The sequence below is a fragment of the Ranitomeya variabilis genome, chromosome 1 (assembly GCF_051348905.1).
Source record: "Ranitomeya variabilis isolate aRanVar5 chromosome 1, aRanVar5.hap1, whole genome shotgun sequence".
Classification (NCBI taxonomy): Eukaryota; Metazoa; Chordata; class Amphibia; order Anura; family Dendrobatidae; genus Ranitomeya; species Ranitomeya variabilis.
Window position 1 is genome coordinate 51,806,184 of NC_135232.1, and position 19,851 is coordinate 51,826,034.

At 45.6% G+C, this 19,851-nt stretch overlaps 1 protein-coding gene across 4 annotated transcripts in view; it reads right to left on the reverse strand.

The window, feature by feature from the left end:
- The window catches only part of ST8SIA5 (ST8 alpha-N-acetyl-neuraminide alpha-2,8-sialyltransferase 5), a 102,072-nt gene that overhangs the window by 8,957 nt on the left and 73,264 nt on the right, over positions 1-19,851 (reverse strand). For all 4 annotated transcript variants that reach the window (XR_013221143.1, XR_013221142.1, XM_077283626.1 and 1 more), the window contains one exon: positions 19,070-19,182. Coding sequence is in view for 2 of the 4 variants with exons in the window: in XM_077283626.1 (XP_077139741.1) it covers positions 19,070-19,182 (113 nt within the window). In the remaining 2 variants the exon portion in view is untranslated. The remainder of the gene's footprint in view (positions 1-19,069; positions 19,183-19,851) is intronic.

The window sequence follows — 19,851 nt, forward strand, 5'->3', positions numbered from 1 at the left end:
AGAAAGCAGAGCATTGTCCTTGCCGTGGCCTTGGCTGTGCAGCTATTGACTACTGATAAATTAGCAAAAGCACTAGCAGCGGTGCTCAATGGATTAGAACCAAGGTCAGGATGAAAAACAATGCTTCAGAAGGGATTAGAAAAATCCGCTGCTTCCACAAAATCTTTAGTCCGGTAATAAGGCAGAATGTTCTAGAACATCATGATTTCCATGGACTCTATCAATCAGTTAAGCCATACACTTCACGTTTATTTAGAGTAATTCTTGCTGGTAAATATACCCAATAGTTATCGTATAATTAGTTAGGCTACGTTCACATTTGCGGTCTGCGCCGCAGCGTCGGGCGCCGCAGCGTCGCCGCATGCGTCACGCGCCCCTATATTTCACATGGGGGCGCATGGACATGCGTTGCACTTGCGTTTTGCGACGCATGCGTCACTGCGGCGCACGCGTCCGGGCGCAGAGGACGCAGCAAGTTGCATTTTTGCTGCGTCCAAAATCAACCAAAAAAGGACGCATGCGTCGCAAAACGCAGCGTTTTGCTGCGTTTTTGTTTGCGTTGTGCGTTGCGCTGCGGCGCACAACGCAAATGTGAACGTAGCCTTACAGTGGCTTGCAAAAGTATTCCCACCCCCTTTGCATCAGCACTAAATAGCCTAAGTTGGTGAAGTGAGAAAAATATAGGCATAAATTTAATTTGTGGCATCAAATAACTAAAAATTGGCATGTGAATATGTATTCACCCCTTTTGCTATGAAGCCCCTAAAAATTTCTGGTGCAAGCAATTGCCTTCGAAAGTCCCACGATTCGAGACAGGACGTCCCCCTGTGTGTAATCTAAGTGTCACGTGTCTGTCAGTATATACAAGTGCTTCTCACAAAATTAGAATAAAATCAAAAAGTTAATTTATTTCAGTTTTCAATACAAAAAGTGTAACTCATATATAGTCATTACAGACAGAGTGATCTATTTCATGTGTTTAATTCTGTTAATGTTAATGATTATGGCTTACAGTCAATGGAAACCCAAAAGTCATTATCTCAGTAAATTATAATAATTAACAAAAAAACACCTGCAAGGGCTTCCTAAGTGTTTAAAAAGGTCCCTTAGTCTGTGTCAGTAGGATCCACAATCATGGGGAAGACTGCTGACCTGACAGATGTCCAGAAGGCAGTCATTGACACACTCCACAAGGAAAGTAAATTTTACATTTCATTTGGAAATCAAGGTCCCAGAGTCTGGAGGAAGAGCAGAGAGGCCACAATCCAATGCTGGAGGTCTAGTGTGAAGTTTCCACCATCAGTGATGGTTTGGGGAGCCATGTCATCTGCTGGTGTAGGTCCACTGTGTTTTATCAAGACCAAAGTCAGCGCAGCCGTCTGCCAGGAAATTTTAGAGCACTTCATGCTTCCCTCTGCCAACAAGCTTTTTGTAGGTGGAAATGTCATTCTCCAGCAGGACTTGGCTCCTGTCCACACTGCCAAAAGTACCAATACCTGGTTTACAAACAACAGTATCACTGTGCCTGATTGGCAGCAAACTCACCTGACCTTAACCCCATAGAGAATCTATGGAGTATTGTCAAGAGGAAGATGAGAGACACCAGACCCAACAATGCAGACGAGCTGAAGGCTGCTATCAAAGCAACCTGGGCTTCCATAACCCCTCAGCAATGCCACAGGCTGATCGCCTCCATGCCACGCCATATTGATGCAGTAATTGATGCAAAAGGAGACCAGACCAAGTATTGAGTGCATTTACTGAACATACATTTCAGTAGGCCAACATTTCAGACTTTAAAATCATTTTTCAAGCTGGTGTTATAAAGTATTCTAATTTACTAATGTAATGACTTTTGGTCACCACCAAAACTGTCAGCCCAGGCAATGAGGGCATTAATCAGAGTGGCAGCACAGAGACGAACGGTAACTCTGATGAAGCTGGAGAGTTCCCAAACAAAGACTGTAGTATCCGTCCATATGACCACAATAAGCTGTACACTTCATACAGGTGGCCTCTATGGAAGAGTGGGCAGAAAAAAGCCTTTACTTACACACAAAAATTGCATACAAAAATTGTAAGGCTCATTTTGAGTTTGCCAAAATACATGTGGAGACTCCCCAAATGTGTGGAGGAAGGTGATGTGGACAACTGAACGCTATGTCTGACACCAAACCTATACATCTCACCACCCCAAGAACACCATACCCACAGTGAAACATGGTGGTGGCAGCATCATGCTATAGGGATGTTTTTTGGCAGCAGGGACAGCGAAAATGGTCCAAGTCGCGGGAAAGATGGATGGTGCAAAATACAGGGATATTCTTGAGCAAAACCTGTTTCAGTCTGTCAGTGATGTGAGACCTTCACTCATGTGACATCAGGCGAACCAATTGGAATCTGTTACGTCATTTGAACATATACAGTGACGAGCTCTAGCTAGATTGGACGAGCTGTGCGTTCACGCCTGCTAGACACTCGCATCTGATTGGTAAGTCTAAGCGATGATGTGGTTACCAGTATGCCAAAAGGTGAGACGATACGTCAACGATATGTGCTGGCAGAAAGCGCTACACTGATTGGAGCGCTAAGAGATGTGCTTTTTCCTATTGGTTAGAGTATCATCTAAAAATATGCAAATTGGATGTTTTCATCAGCCTGAACCTTTTATAAAGGTAAATTGTATATTATTGGCTGGTCATTTGCATTGGTTATAACACAAATGACGTCACTCCTTTGCTATATGCGCAATCTTAGCTCATTGGTCCTCAATCTCTACAGAGGCTATACTGTATATAGATGGCTTGTTTGGCCGGCCGTCATTCAAGCCTATGTCCCATCCCTTGAGGATGCCGCTAACGAGGTGAAACATGTTGGGGGGGATGTGTGTGCTAAATTTCACTGTCCTACTCTAGCAGATTTGTGCTAGCATCCCGGGTGCTACACACCTCATTAATACAGAGCAGCAGGCACAATGTCTAAATTTATTCCGAATAATAGAGGCAGATTAGGGACAAAAGCTTTTATACCCTTTGTTAATATTTTAAAGTCAAAATAAAAGTAAAATTTTAAGGCCTTCTAGTGGGGGTTTATTTGGGGTTTTATATTGTGAACAAGAGTGAAAGGGATGTTTTAGGCACAGAGTTTTGCTCTGATTTCCTGCTGTGGTTGAGAGGGAGAGAAAGGGCTCCTTTTGGCACAGAGTTTGTGGTAGGATTTTCTGCCGTGAATGAGAGGGAAAGGGCTGCTTTTCGCACAGAGCTTGTGGTCGGATTTTCTGCCATGAAGGAGAGCGAAAGGGCTGCTTTTGGCACAGAGTTTGTGGTTTGATTTTCTGCAGTGAATGAGAGAGAAAGGGCTGCTTTTGGCACAGAGTTTGTGGTAGCATTTTCGGCCGTGAATGAGAGAGAAAGGGCTCCTTTTGGCACAGAGTTTGTGGTTTGATTTTCTGCAGTGAATGAGAGAGAAAGGGCTGCTTTTGGCACAGATCTTGTGGTAGGATTTTCTGCCATGAAGGAGAGCGAAAGGGCTGCCTTTCGCACAGAGCTTGTGGTAGGATTTACTGCCGTAAAGGAGAGAGAAAGGGCTCCTTTTGGCACAGAGTTTGTGGTAGGATTTTCTGCCGTGAATGAGAGGGAAAGGGCTGCTTTTCGCACAGAGCTTGTGGTAGGATTTTCTGCCATGAAGGAGAGCGAAAGGGCTGCTTTTGGCACAGAGTTTGTGGTAGCATTTACGGCCGTGAATGAGAGAGAAAGGGCTCCTTTTGGCACAGAGTTTGTGGTTTGATTTTCTGCAGTGAATGAGAGAGAAAGGGCTGCTTTTGGCACAGATCTTGTGGTAGGATTTTCTGCCATGAAGGAGAGCGAAAGGGCTGCCTTTCGCACAGAGCTTGTGGTAGGATTTACTGCCGTGAAGGAGAGAGAAAGGGCTCCTTTTGGCACAGAGTTTGTGGTAGGATTTTCTGCCTTGAAGGAGAGAGAAAGGGATGCTTTTGGCACAGAGTTTTTGGTAGGATTTTCTGCCGTGAAGGAGAGAGAAAGGGCTGCTTTTGGCACAGAGTTTGTGGTAAGATTTTCTGCCGTGAAGGAGAGAGAAAGGGCTGCTTTTGGCACAGTGTTTGTGGTTGGATTTTCTGCAGTGAATGAGAGAGAAAGGGCTGCTTTTGGCACAGAGCTTGTGGTAGGATTTTCTGTGATGAAGGAGAGAGAAAGGGCTGCTTTTGGCACAGATCTTGTGGTAGGATTTTCTGCCATGAAGGAGAGCGAAAGGGATGCCTTTCGCACAGAGCTTGTGGTAGGATTTACTGCCGTGAAGGAGAGAGAAAGGGTTCCTTTTGGCACAGAGTTTGTGGTAGGATTTTCTGCCGTGAATGAGAGGGAAAGGGCTGCTTTTTGCACAGAGCTTGTGGTAGTATTTTCTGCCATGAAGGAGAGCAAAAGGGCTGCTTTTGGCACAGAGTTTGGGGTAGCATTTTCGGCCGTGAATGAGAGAGAAAGGGCTCCTTTTGGCACAGAGTTTGTGGTTTGATTTTCTGCAGTGAATGAGAGAGAAAGGGCTGCTTTTGGCACAGATCTTGCGGTAGGATTTTCTGCCATGAAGGAGAGAGAAAGGGATGCCTTTCACACAGAGCTTGTGGTAGGATTTACTGCCGTGAAGGAGAAAGGGCTCCTTTTGGCACAGAGTTTGTGGTAGGATTTTCTGCCTTGAAGGAGAGAGAAAGGGATGCTTTTGGCACAGAGTTTGTGGTAGGATTTTCTGCCGTGAAGGAGAGAGAAAGGGCTGCTTTTGGCACAGAGTTTGTGGTAGGATTTTCTGCCGTGAAGGAGAGAGAAAGGGCTGCTTTTGGCACAGAGTTTGTGGTAGGATTTTCTGCCGTGAAGGAGAGAGAAAGGGCTGCTTTTGGCACAGAGTTTGTGGTAGGATTTTCTGCCGTGAAGGAGAGAGAAAGGGCTGCTTTTGGCACAGTGTTTGTTGTAGGATTTTCTGCAGTGAATGAGAGAGAAAGGGCTGCTTTTGGCATAGAGTTTGTGTGTGTTATGGACCTGGTGGTTAGGTGCACCTGGAATGACCTGATGGTTAAACTAGAAGACAGGACAAGATCTGGGAAGTGGGAACTCTGCTGACCGCAAATCCTAATCCTATAACACACACACTAGAAATAGCTGTGGAGCGTACCTAACTCTCCCTAGACGCCTCTTCACAGCCTAAGAGCTAACTACCCCTAAAGATAGGAAAATCAGCCTTACCTTGCCTCAGAGAAATTCCCCAAAGGTAAAGGCAGCCCCCCACATATATTAACTGTGAGTTAAGAGGAAAGTCACAAACACAGGGATGAAACAGGTTTCAGCAAAGGAGGCCAGACTTACTAAATAGACTGAGAATAGGAAAGGGATCTATGCGGTCAGCACAAAAAACTACAAAAAGCCACGCAGAGAGTGCAAAAAGACCCCCGCACCGACTCACGGTGCGGAGGTGCCACTCTGCAACCCAGAGCTTCCAGCTAGCAAGGCAATATCATGTTAGCAAGCTGGACTAGAACTTAGCAAGTACTAAGAAATATATTCAGTACAAAATGAACAACAAATGAACTAGCAGGGACTTAGCTTCTGCTGGAGTAGACAGGTCATCAGAAAGATCCGAGAGAGATCTGAACCAGTCCTGATACATTGACAGCTGGCATGGAGTAACGATCTGAGTGGAGTTAAATAGAGAAGCCAGCCTAGCTGCAAACGAGGGCAGCTGAGGAAGCGACCTCAGAACCAGCAGCTCCACTCACAGCCACCAGAGGGAGTCCACAGACAGAACTCGCCGAAGTATCATTCACGACCACAGGAGGGAGTTCGAAAACGGAATTCTCAACAGTACCCCCCCCTTGAGGAGGGGTCACCGAACCCTCACCAGAGCCCCCAGGCCGATCAGGACGAGCCAAATGAAAGGCACGAACCAACTCGGCCGCATGGACATCGGAGGCAAAAACCCAGGAATTATCCTCCTGACCATAGCCCTTCCATTTGACCAGGTACTGAAGTTTCCGTCTCGAAATACGAGAATCTAAAATCTTCTCCACCACATACTCCAACTCCCCCTCGACCAACACCAGAGCAGGAGGGTCCACGGAGGGAACCATAGGCGCCACATATCTCCGCAACAACGACCTATGGAACACATTATGGATGGCAAAAGAACCTGGAAGGGCCAAACGAAACGACACAGGATTGAGAATTTCAGAAATCTTATAAGGACCAATGAAACGAGGCTTAAACTTAGGAGAAGAAACCTTCATAGGGACATGACGAGACAACACCTAAACCAAATCCCCAACACGAAGTCGGGGACCAACACAGCGACAGCGGTTGGCGAAACTTTGAGTCTTCTCCTGGGACAATGTCAAATTGTCCACTACATGAGTCCAAATTTGCTGCAATCTGTCCACCACAGAATCCACACCAGGACAGTCCGAAGGCTCAACCTGCCCTGAAGAAAAACGAGGATGAAAACCAGAATTACAAAAAAAAAGGCGAAACCAAAGTAGCCGAACTGGCCCGATTATTAAGGGCGAACTCAGCCAATGGCAAGAAGGTCACCCAATCATCCTGATCAGCAGAAACAAAGCATCTCAGATAGGTCTCCAAAGTCTGATTAGTTCGTTCGGTTTGGCCATTTGTCTGAGGATGGAAAGCCGAAGAGAAAGACAAATCAATGCCCATCTTAGCACAAAAGGACCGCCAAAACCTTGAAACAAACTGGGAACCTCTGTCCGACACGATGTTCTCCGGAATGCCATGCAAACGAACCACATGCTGGAAAAATAGTGGAACCAAATCAGAGGAGGAAGGTAATTTAGGCAAGGGTACCAAATGGACCATCTTAGAGAAGCGATCACAAACCACCCAGATGACCGACATCCTTTGAGAGACAGGGAGATCTGAAATAAAATCCATGGAAACATGCGTCCAAGGCCTTTTCGGGACTGGTAAGGGCAAAAGTAACCCACTGGCACGAGAACAGCAGGGCTTGGCCCGAGCACAAGTCCCACAAGACTGCACAAAAGAACGCACATCCCGCGACAAGGAAGGCCACCAAAAGGACCTAGCCACCAAATCTCTGGTACCAAAAATCCCAGGATGACCAGCCAACACCGAACAATGAACCTCAGAGATAACTCTACTAGTCCATCTATCAGGGACAAACAGCTTCTCTGATGGACAACGGTCAGGTCTATCAGCCTGAAACTCCTGCAGCGCCCGCCGCAAATCAGGTGAGATGGCAGACAGAACAACCCCTCTTTGAGAATACCAGCCGGCTCAGGAACTCCCGGGGAATCAGGCACAAAACTCCTTGAAAGGGCATCGGCCTTCACATTCTTAGAACCCGGAAGGTATGAAACCACAAAATTGAAACGGGAGAAAAACAGCGACCATCGAGCCTGTCTAGGATTCAACCGCTTAGCAGACTCGAGATAAGTCAGATTCTTGTGATCCGTTAAGACCACCACGCGATGCTTGGCTCCCTCAAGCCAATGTCGCCACTCCTCGAACGCCCACTTCATAGCCAACAACTCCCGATTGCCAACATCATAATTACGCTCAGCAGGCGAAAACTTTCTAGAAAAGAAAGCACATGGCTTCATCACAGAGCCATCAGAAGATCTTTGAGACAAAACAGCCCCTGCTCCAATCTCAGAAGCATCAACCTCGACCTGAAAAGGGAGCGAAACATCTGGCTGACACAACACAGGGGCCGAAGAGAAACGACGTTTCAACTCCCGAAAAGCCTCAACGGCCGCAGAGGACCAATTCACCACATCAGCACCTTTCTTGGTCAAATCAGTCAACGGTTTAACAACACTAGAAAAATTAGCGATGAAGCGACGGTAAAAATTAGCAAAGCCCAAGACTTTCTGAAGGCTCTTCACAGATGTAGGCTGAGTCCAATCATAAATGGTCTGAACTTTAACAGGATCCATCTCGATAGTAGAAGGGGAAAAAAGGAAACCCAAAAAGGAAACCTTCTGAACTCCGAAGAGACATTTAGACCCCTGTTGTGAACTCTGTTTCCGGGCTGCCTCCTGTGGTCGTGAGTGGTACTGTGTGAGTTCTCTCTTTGGGCTCCTCCTGGTGGCTCTTTTTGTTAGTTTGCAGGTTTCTGGCTCGGATCAGCTGTCTCGTCATCTGCTAGTCAGGTTTCCTATTTAATCCACCTGGTCCTTCATTCCTTGCCTGTTGTCGTTGTATTCAGTGCTATTCTGATTGCTCCTGTCTACATCCGTTATCAGTCTCTCAAGAGAAGCTAAGTTTTGTTTGCTTATTTTTGCTCATCTGTGTTCAAGATGTCTCCTAGTATATGATGAGTTTTGTCCAGCTTGCTAATATGTGATTTCCTTGCTTGCTGGTGCTCTGGGGTGCTGAGTTGCTCCCCCCACATCGTTAGTTGGTGTGGGGGTTCTCGCATTCTCTGCGTGGATATTTTTGCATAGGGTTTTTTACTGACCGCACAGATCCCTTGCTATTTTCTGCTATCTAGCGTTAGCGGGCCTCATTTGCTCAACCTGTTTCATCTCTGCGTTTGTCTTTTCCTCTTAACTCACCGTTATTATTTGTGGGGGGCTTCTATATCTCTGGGGTTATTTCTCTGAGGCAAGTGAGGTCTTTACTTTCTCTTTAGGGGTAGTCAGTTTCTCAGGCCGTGAAGAGACGTCTAGGATTTCAGGAAACGTTCCACGGCTGCCTATAGTGTTTGCGGTTAGGATCAGGTTTGCGGTCAGTCCAGTTACCACATCCCCAGAGCTCGTCCTATTATCTTCTACTTAGCTGGTTAGATTTGTGATCCTAAGCCACTAGGATCATAACAGTACAACAGGCCTAAAAGTGTTTAATGCATCGCAGAAGTGGGATAAGAGAAGTCCTGAGTACAATTTTTTTTTTTTCCTCTCCCTTTGCTGCAGTCTGTCCAGCTTCTCTCATCCCCTTAATCTCTGGGTGGCTTTGAGTTCAGCTGCAGACATGGATATTCAGAGTCTGACTTCTAGTGTGGATCATCTTGCTGAAAGGGTGCAAAGCATTCAGGATTTTATTGTTCACAGTCCTATGTCTGAGCCAAATGTACCTATTCCTGAGTTGTTTTCTGGAGATAGATCTAGGTTTCTGAATTTTAAGAATAATTGTAAATTATTTCTTTCTTTGAGACATCGTTCCTCTGGTGATTCCGCTCAGCAAGTTAGAATTGTTATCTCCCTGTTACGTGGCGACCATCAAGATTGGGCCTTCTCCCTGGCGCCAGGAGATCCTGCATTGCTGAATGTGGATGCGTTTTTTCTGGCGCTTGGATTGCTTTATGAGGAACCTAATCTTGAGAACCAGGCAGAAAAGGCCTTGCTGGCTCTCTCTCAGGGTCAGGAGGAAACTGAGGTGTATTGTCAAAAATTTTGGAAATGGTCGGTGCTTACTCAATGGAATGAGTGTGCCATGGCTGCAAATTTCAGAGAAGGTCTTTCCGAAGCCATTAAGAATGTTATGGTGGGGTTCCCCACGCCTGCGAGTCTGAATGAGTCAATGGCTTTGGCCATTCAGATTGATCGGCGTTTGCGGGAGCGCAAACCTGCGCACCATCTGGCGGTGTTTTCTGAACAGAAACCTGAGTCTATGCAATGTGATAGGACTCTGACCAGAATTGAACGGCAAAATCATAGATGTCAGAATGGGTTGTGCTTTTACTGTGGTGATTCAGCTCATGTTATCTCAGCATGCTCTAAGCGTACAAAAAACTTCGCTAAATCTGTCACCATTGGTACTGTACAGCCTAAATTCATTTTGTCTGTTACTTTGATTTGCTCTCTGTCATCCTACTCAGTTATGGCTTTTGTAGATTCAGGTGCCGCGCTGAATCTGATGGATTTGTCATTTGCCAAGCGCTGTGGTTTTATTCTTGAGCCATTACAGTTCCCTATTCCATTGAAGGGAATTGATGCTACACCATTGGCCAAGAATAAACCTCAATACTGGACTCAGGTGACCATGTGTATGACTCCTGCACATCAGGAGGTGATTCGCTTTCTTGTGTTATATAATTAGCATGACGTTGTCGTGTTGGGTCTGCCATGGTTGCAGGCTCATAATCCAGTCCTGGATTGGAAAGCAATGTCTGTGTTGAGTTGGGGTTGCCAGGGAATTCATGGCGATGCTCCATTGGTATCAATTGCTTCCTCTACTCCTTCTGAAGTCCCTGAGTTTTTGTCGGACTACCAGGATGTATTTGATGAGCCCAAATCCAGTGCCCTACCTCCTCATAGGGATTGTGATTGTGCTATAAATTTGATTCCTTGTAGTAAGTTCCCTAAGGGACGACTGTTTAATTTGTCTGTACCAGAGCATGCCGCTATGCGGAGCTATGTAAAAGAGTCTTTGGAGAAGGGACATATTCGCCCCTCCTCATCCCCTCTTGGTGCGGGATTCTTTTTTGTGGCCAAGAAGGATGGTTCGTTGAGACCCTGTGATCGCCTTCTAAATAAAATCACGGTCAAATTCCAGTATCCCTTACCATTGTTGTCTGATCTGTTTGCTCGGATTAGGGGGTCTAGTTGGTTCACCAAGATAGATCTTCGCGGTGCGTATAATCTTGTGCGTATAAAACAGGGCGATGAATGGAAAACAGCATTTAATACGCCCGAAGGCCATTTTGAGTACTTGGTGATGCCTTTTGGACTTTCTAATGCCCCTTCTGTGTTTCAGTCCTTCATGCACGATATCTTCCAAGAATATCTGGATAAATTTATGATTGTGTATCTGGATGATATTTTGGTCTTTTCAGATGATTGGGAATCCCATGTGAAGCAGGTCAGGATGGTATTTCAGGTCCTGCGTGCCAATGCCTTATTTGTGAAGAGTTCCAAATGTCTCTTCGGAGTCCAGAAAGTTTCCTTTTTGGGCTTTATTTTTTCTCCTTCTTCTATTGAGATGGACCCAGTCAAGGTCCAGGCTATTCATGATTGGACCCAACCTACATCGGTTAAGAGTCTTCAGAAGTTCTTGGGTTTTGCTAATTTTTACCGTCGCTTCATTGCTAATTTTTCTGGTGTGGTTAAACCTTTGACGGATTTGACCAAGAAGGGTTCTGATGTGACTAACTGGTCTCCTGCGGCCATTGAGGCCTTTCAGGAGCTGAAGCTCCGGTTTTCTTCGGCTCCAGTTTTATGTCAGCCAGATGTCTCTCTTCCCTTCCAGGTCGAGGTTGATGCTTCTGAAATTGGAGCAGGGGCTGTTTTGTCACAGAGAAGCTCTGATTGCTCTGTGATGAAGCCATGTGCCTTCTTTTCAAGAAAATTTTCGCCAGCTGAGCGAAATTATGATGTTGGTAATCGGGAGTTGTTGGCAATGAAGTGGGCATTTGAGGAGTGGCGACACTGGCTAGAGGGAGCTAAGCATCGTGTGGTGGTCTTGACTGATCATAAAAATTTGATTTATCTTGAGTGGCCAAGCGGTTGAATCCTAGACAGGCTCGTTGGTCGTTGTTTTTCTCACGTTTCGATTTCGTGGTCTCGTACCTTCCTGGTTCGAAGAACGTGAAGGCTGATGCTCTTTCTAGGAGTTTTGTGCCTGACTCCCCTGGAGTTTCTGAGCCGGCTGGTATCCTCAAAGAGGGGGTAATTTTGTCTGCCATTTCCCCAGATTTGCGACGGGTGTTACAGGAATTTCAGGCGGATAGACCTGACCGTTGTCCATCAGAGAGACTGTTTGTCCCAGATAGATGGACCAGCAGAGTTATTTCCGAGGTCCATTCTTCAGTGTTGGCGGGTCATCCTGGGATTTTTGGTACCAGAGATTTGGTGGCTAGATCCTTCTGGTGGCCTTCTTTGTCGCGGGATGTGCGTTCCTTTGTGCAGTCCTATGGGATTTGTGCTCGGGCTAAGCCTTGCTGTTCTCGTGCCAGTGGTTTGCTTTTGCCTTTGCCGGTTCCTAAGAGGCCTTGGACGCATATTTCCATGGATTTTATTTCGGATCTTCCGGTCTCTCAGAGAATGTCTGTCATCTGGGTGGTTTGTGATCGTTTTTCTAAAATGGTCCATTTGGTGCCCTTGCCTAAGTTGCCTTCTTCCTCCGATTTGGTTCCGTTATTTTTTCAGAATGTGGTTCATCTGCACGGCATCCCTGAAAACATTGTGTCTGACAGAGGATCCCAGTTTGTGTCCAGATTTTGGCGGTCCTTTTGTGCTAAGATGGGCATTGATTTGTCTTTTTCATCGGCCTTCCATCCTCAGACGAATGGCCAAACCGAGCGAACTAACCAGACCTTGGAAACTTATTTGAGATTATTTGTTTCTGCTGACCAGGATGATTGGGTGACTTTTTTGCCATTGGCCGAGTTTGCCCTTAATAATCGGGCTAGTTCGGCTACTTTGGTTTCGCCTTTTTTTTGTAATTCTGGTTTTCATCCTCGTTTTTCCTCGGGTCAGGTTGAGTCTTCTGACTGTCCTGGGGTGGATTCTGTGGTGGATAGGTTGCAGCAGATTTGGAACCATGTGGTGGACAATTTGACGTTGTCACAAGAGAAGGCTCAGCGCTTTGCTAATCGTCGTCGCTGTGTGGGTCCCCGACTTCGTGTTGGGGATTTGGTGTGGTTGTCTTCTCGTTATGTTCCTATGAAGGTTTCTTCTCCTAAGTTTAAACCTCGTTTTATCGGTCCTTATAAAATTTTGGAAATCCTTAACCCTGTGTCATTTCATTTGGACCTCCCGGCATCGTTTACCATCCATAATGTGTTCCATAGGTCTTTGTTGCGGAGGTATGTGGTACCTGTGGTTCCTTCCGTTGAGCCTCCTGCTCCGGTGCTGGTTGAGGGAGAATTGGAATACGTGGTGGAGAAGATCTTGGATTCTCGTATTTCAAGACGGAGGCTTCAGTATTTGGTTAAGTGGAAGGGCTATGGTCAGGAGGATAATTCCTGGGTTGTCGCCTCTGATGTTCATGCGGCCGATTTGGTTCGTGCCTTCCATGTGGCTCACCCTGATCGCCCTGGGGGTTCTGGTGAGGGTTCGGTGACCCCTCCTCAAGGGGGGGTACTGTTGTGAACTCTGTTTCCGGGCTCCCTCCTGTGGTCGTGAGTGGTACTGTGTGAGTTCTCTCTTTGGGCTCCTCCTGGTGGCTCTTTTTGTTAGTTTGCAGGTTTCTGGCTCGGATCAGCTGTCTCGTCATCTGCTAGTCAGGTTTCCTATTTAATCCACCTGGTCCTTCATTCCTTGCCTGTTGTCATTGTATTCAGTGCTATTCTGATTGCTCCTGTCTACATCCGTTATCAGTCTCTCAAGAGAAGCTAAGTTTTGTTTGCTTATTTTTGCTCATCTGTGTTCAAAATGTCTCCTAGTATATGATGAGTTTTGTCCAGCTTGCTAATATGTGATTTCCTTGCTTGCTGGTGCTCTGGGGTGCTGAGTTGCTCCCCCCACATCGTTAGTTGGTGTGGGGGTTCTCGCATTCTCTGCGTGGATATTTTTGCATAGGGTTTTTTACTGACCACACAGATCCCTTGCTATTTTCTGCTATCTAGCGTTAGCGGGCCTCATTTGCTCAACCTGTTTCATCTCTGCGTTTGTCTTTTCCTCTTAACTCACCGTTATTATTTGTGGGGGGCTTCTATATCTCTGGCGTTATTTCTCTGAGGCAAGTGAGGTCTTTACTTTCTCTTTAGGGGTAGTCAGTTTCTCAGGCCGTGAAGAGACGTCTAGGATTTCAGGAAACGGCTGCCTATAGTGTTTGCGGTTAGGATCAGGTTTGCGGTCAGTCCAGTTACCACATCCCCAGAGCTCGTCCTATTATCTTCTACTTAGCTGGTTAGATTTGTGATCCTAAGCCACTAGGATCATAACAGACCCCTTCACAAACAAAGAATTAGCACGAAGAACCTGGAACACCATTCTGACCTGCTTCACATGAGACTCCCAATCATCCGAAAAGACCAAAATATCATCCAAATATACAATAATGAATCTATCCAAATACTTTCGGAAGATGTCATGCATAAAGGGCTGAAACACAGATGGAGCATTAGAAAGCCCGAATGGCATCACCAGGTACTCAAAATGGCCCTCGGGCGTATTAAATGCTGTCTTCCATTCATCGCCCTGTTTAATACGCACAAGATTATACGCCCCTCGAAGATCTATCTTGGTGAACCAACTAGCCCCCTTAATCCGAGCAAACAAATCAGACAGTAGAGGCAAAGGGTACTGAAACTTGACCGTGATTTTATTGAGAAGGCGGTAATCTATACAGGGTCTCAGAGAACCATCCTTCTTGGCCACAAAAAAGAACCCTGCTCCCAACGGTGACGACGACGGGCGAATATGCCCTTTCTCCAAGGACTCCTTTATATAACTCCGCATAGCGGCGTGTTCCGGCACAGATAAATTGAAAAGCCGTCCCTTAGGAAATTTACTACCAGGAATCAAATTAATAGCACAATCACATTCCCTATGAGGAGGTAGGGCACTGGATTTGGGCTCATCGAATACATCTTGGTAATCCGACAAAAATTCAGGGACTTCAGAAGGAGTAGAAGGAGAAATTGACAACAACGGAACGTCACCATGTACCCCTTGACAACCCCAACTGGACACAGACATTGATTTCCAATCCAATACTGGATTATGGACCTGTAGCCATGGCAAACCCAACACGACCACATCATGCAAATTATGCAACTCCAAAAAGCGAACATCTTCCTGATGTGCAGGAGCCATGCACATGGTCAACTGAGTCCAGTACTGAGGTTTATTCTTGGCCAAAGGCGTAGCATCAATTCCCCTTAATGGAATAGGATACTGCAAGGGCTCCAAGAAAAAACCACAGCGCCCGGCAAACTCCAAGTCCATCAAATTCAGGGCAGCGCCTGAGTCCACAAATGCCATAACAGAGTAGGACGACAAAAGAGCAAATCACAGTAACGGACAAAAGAAATTTAGGCTGTACAGTACCAATAGTGACAGACCTAGCGAACCGCTTAGAGCGCTTAGGACACTCAGAGATAGCATGAGTGGAGTCACCACAGTAAAAACACAGCCCATTCTGACGTCTGTGTTCTTGCCGTTCAGCTCTGGTCAAAGTCCTATCACATTGCATAGGCTCAGGCCTCTGCTCAGGGGACACCGCAAAATGGCGCACAACCTTGCGTTCACGCAAGCGCCGATCGATCTGAATGGCCAAGGACATTGATTCATTCAGACCAGCAGGCGTGGGAAACCCCACCATAACATCCTTAAGGGCTTCAGAAAGACCTTTTCTGAAAATTGCTGCAAGGGCACACTCATTCCATTGAGTAAGCACAGACCACTTTCTAAACTTCTGGCAATATACCTCCGCTTCATCCTGACCTTGACACAAAGGTAGCAAGATTTTCTCTGCCTGATCTACAGAGTTAGGTTCGTCATTGAGCAATCCAAGCGCCAGAAAAAACACATCTACATTAAGCAATGCAGGATCTCCTGGGGCAAGGGAGAATGCCCAGTCTTGTGGGTCGCCACGTAACAAAGAAATAATGATTTTTACTTGCTGAATGGGGTCACCAGAGGAGCGGGGTTTCAAAGCAAGAAACAGTTTACAATTATTTTTGAAATTCAGAAATTTAGATCTATCTCCGAAAAACAAATCAGGAATTGGAATTCTAGGCTCTAACATAGGATTCTGAACTACATAATCTTGAATGCTTTGTACCCTCGCAGTGAGGTGATCAACACAAGAGGACAGACCTTGAATGTCCATATCTACACCTGAGTCCTGAACCACCCAGAGGTTAAGCGGAAAAGAAAGACAAAACACACTGCAGAGAAAAAAAAATGGTCTCAGAACTTCTCTTATCCCTCTATTGAGATGCATTAACACTTTGTGGGCCAGCTGTACTGTTATGGACCTGGTGGTTAGGTGCACCTGGAATTACCTGATGGTTAAACTAGAAGACAGGACAAGCTCTGGGAAGTGGGAACTCTGCTGACCACAAATCCTAATCCTATAACACACACACTAGAAATAGCTGTGGAGCGTACCTAACTCTTCCTAGATGCCTCTTCACAGCCTAAGAGCTAACTACCCCTAAAGATAGGAAAATCAGCCTTACCTTGCCTCAGAGAAATTCCCCAAAGGTAAAGGCAGCCCCCCACATATATTAACTGTGAGTTAAGAGGAAAGTCACAAACACAGGGATGAAACATGTTTCAGCAAAGGAGGCCAGACTTACTAAATAGACTGAGGATAGGAAAGGGATCTATGCGGTCAGCACAAAAAACTACAAAAAGCCATGCAGAGAGTGCAAAAAGACCCCTGCACCGACTCACGGTGCGGAGGTGCCACTCTGCAACCCAGAGCTTCCAGCTAGCAAGGCAATATCATGTTAGCAAGCTGGACTAGAACTTAGCAAGTACTAAGAAATATATTCAGTACAAAATGAACAACAAATGAACTAGCAGGGACTTAGCTTCTGCTGGAGTAGACAGATCATCAGAAAGATCCGAGAGAGATCTGAACCAGTCCTGATACATTGACAGCTGGCATAGAGTAACGATCTGAGTGGAGTTAAATAGAGAAGCCAGCCTAGCCGCAAACGAGGGCAGCTGAGGAAGCGACCTCAGAACCAGCAGCTCCACTCACAGCCATCAGAGGGAGTCCACAGACAGAACTCGCCGAAGTATCATTCATGACCACAGGAGGGAGTTCGAAAACGGAATTCACAACAGTGTGTCAGTATTCCGGGTTTTCCAAATCACCTTGTGAATGATCTTGCCCTTTGTTAAGATGGAGTTTGCTGTTTTTGTTTGCCCTACTTCCTGTTCGTTTGTTTAAAACCCGGTTCAGGTGTCAGCTTTCTTGCTGGAGTATTCTGCTTCTGTTCCCCTTCAGCTCAGCTGCTTGTTCTGAGTGTGTCTCTACCTCTGGCTCTGGACATTCTCTGCATATGTAAGCTACACTCTCCATGTAATCATTAGTCTGTTGAGTTTGGAACTTAACCCTTGGTTCGCTCCTCCTGGTAAGAACTGTGTTTTTGAACTATGTTTCTAGACTATGTTTCTGGACTGTGTGTTACTACTTAATCCTTCTTTAACTCCCCCCGGAGGGAGCTGTTGGAAACACCAGTATAATACTTTAATGTGAACCTGTTTCTGGACTTACTCGTGTTTATGGCAAATCTGGGATCAACTTGTGAACTAGTTTCTGGACGTACCCGTGTTCATGCCACACCTGGGATTAACTTGTGGACTTGTTCTGGACTTCCCTGTGTTTACTTCATACCTGGATTTGACTCTTTCTGCATCGACATTGTTTTGGATCTGCACCACGTCACCTGTCACACTCACCTTTTGATCACCTTGGCGAGGACTCTGCCTTAAGAACTCTGCCGATTTGCTGCATATGTTTCAAGGACTTGATTCATTGCAGGTCACTGCGGGTTATCAGTATATTGTTTTGGGTGTTATTGCTGTTGTACAAATACACTATTTGCAATAAAGAAACCCATCTCTGTCTGGTCATTTCCCCACGCTACCAGAATCCTCGAGTTCCTACAATAGTATTACATTGTGGTAGGATTTTCTGCCGTGAAGGAGAGAGAAAGGGCTGCTTTTGGCATAGAGTTTGTGGTAGGATTTTCTGCTATGAAGGAGAGAGAAAGGGCTGCTTTTGGCATAGAGTTTGTGGTAGGATTTTCTGCTATGAAGGAGAGAGAAATGGCTGCTTTTGGCAGAGTTTGTGGTAGGATTTCCTGCTATGAAGGAGAGAGAAATGGCTGCTTTTGGCAGAGTGTGTGGTAGGATTTTTTGCCGTGAAGGAGAGATAAAGGGTTCCTTTTGGCACAAAGTTTGTGGTAGGATTTTCTGCCGTGAAGGAGAGAGAAAGGGCTCCTTTTGGCACAGAGTTTGTCACATGGCAGAGACTTTTCCCAAGCTCTGTCTTCTACTGCTTGGACGCTGAAAGAGTTCATCCAGCTACAGCACCGCATCAGAATCTCCTGTATCTGCGCCTGTGATTGACACTTTTTGTGACTGTGCAGTAGAGTACACAGTCATGTGGATAAATCAGAGTAACTGCTGCCATCTTGGGACCTATGGATGAGGTGAATATTAGCACACTGTAGCCTTTCGCAGCCTCTATATGTGCGTTGTGGTAAGCAATACAACAATGAGGTGTTTCAGTTGCCATTACTGTATATGCCACTGTGTGACATTTCAGAAATGTGACACTTTACGCATAGATAGCCTAAATGCGATGTGGTGCCGCAATCAACATTTCTCTGCATATATCAGAAAGACTAAAAATAATTAGTTCCAACTAAGATGGATGATAGTCTGGGACTGGTGATCCAGAACTGCCGGTCACTTATCCACTAAAGTGAAACACAAGATGGATCGTCCCAAGGATAATACATATAATCCGACTAGAGATCTTCCTACAATCTGACTTCTGATGGTTCATGTAGAAGTTCTGCGGCGTCTCCAAGTCATTTCTCCCAGCGCTCTGTCCGGTAGAGCCGCAATCAGTTGATTACTTAAGAGCGAACTGATCTTTGCACTGTGACATCACTTAGCTATTGAGGGTCTGAGAAGTAAAAGAGGGAGTAGCTGATCCTACGCGTTTCGAAGATATCATCCGTCTTCCTCCCTGTCCACCCCAATCCCGGACTGTCATATCTACATTATTCCTCATTACACGAAGTTTCAGCAGATATCTTGCCGCTTATTGAAGCAGATGGAAAAACTCTAGAAATTGATCGTTGTTAAAAAGGATCCATGGGGGCCTTATTAAGGTTTCCTGGCTTCATAGTAAGTGATGACGTATCACTACGGGATCTGTATCACTCACTAGGGATTCCACCGTCGGTGACATTAAAACCCCGAGTAAGTCACATGTAACAATTATCAATTCCACTTTTTCTGCAGACCCTGAACAAGTAAGCTGTGAAGCATATAGAACTGAGGATGCCATAATGTTGTGAATGATCACTTTACAGTATATCTCTGAATCTTCCCACATAATATTTGTCTGCACAGTCACCAATATACTCGGGGAGAATTATGGAAATTACGCTGATTTACCTGAAGACAAAGTCAGCATTGTCTATTTCTTTTCCACATTTGCTGTTCTTCAATATTCCTCCGTTCCCGACAACGGCACATTTCTTGAACTGTGATCGATAATAAGGCATGTCCTAGAAAACACCGAAAATACTAATAAGAAACAGTATCAATGTATAATACTAATAAAGGGAGTGTGTCACTGCTGTAAAAGAATAGTGAGTGCAGCTCTGGGGTATAATAAAGGATATAACTCAGGATCAGTACAGGATCAGTAATGTAATGTATGTACACAGTGACTGCACCAGCAGAATAGTGAGTGCAGCTCTGGTGTATAATGCAGGATGTAACTCAGGATCAGTAATGTAATGTATGTACACAGTGACTGCTCCAGCAGAATAGTGAGTGCAGCTCTGGTGTATAATGCAGGATGTAACTCAGGATCAGTAATGTAATGTATGTACACAGTGACTGCACCAGCAGAATAGTGAGTGCAGCTCTGGAGCATAATACAGGATGTAACTCAGGATCAGTAATGTAATGTATGTACACAGTGACTGCACCAGCAGAATAGTGAGTGCAGCTCTGGAGTATAATATAGGATGTAACTCAGGATCAGTAATGTAATGTATGTACACAGTGACTGCACCAGCAGAATAGTGAGTGCAGCTCTGGAGCATAATACAGGATGTAACTCAGGATCACTAATGTACGTACACAGTGACTGCACCAGCAGAATAGTGAGTGCAGCTCTGGAGTATAATATAGGATGTAACTCAGGATCAGTAATGTAATGTATGTAC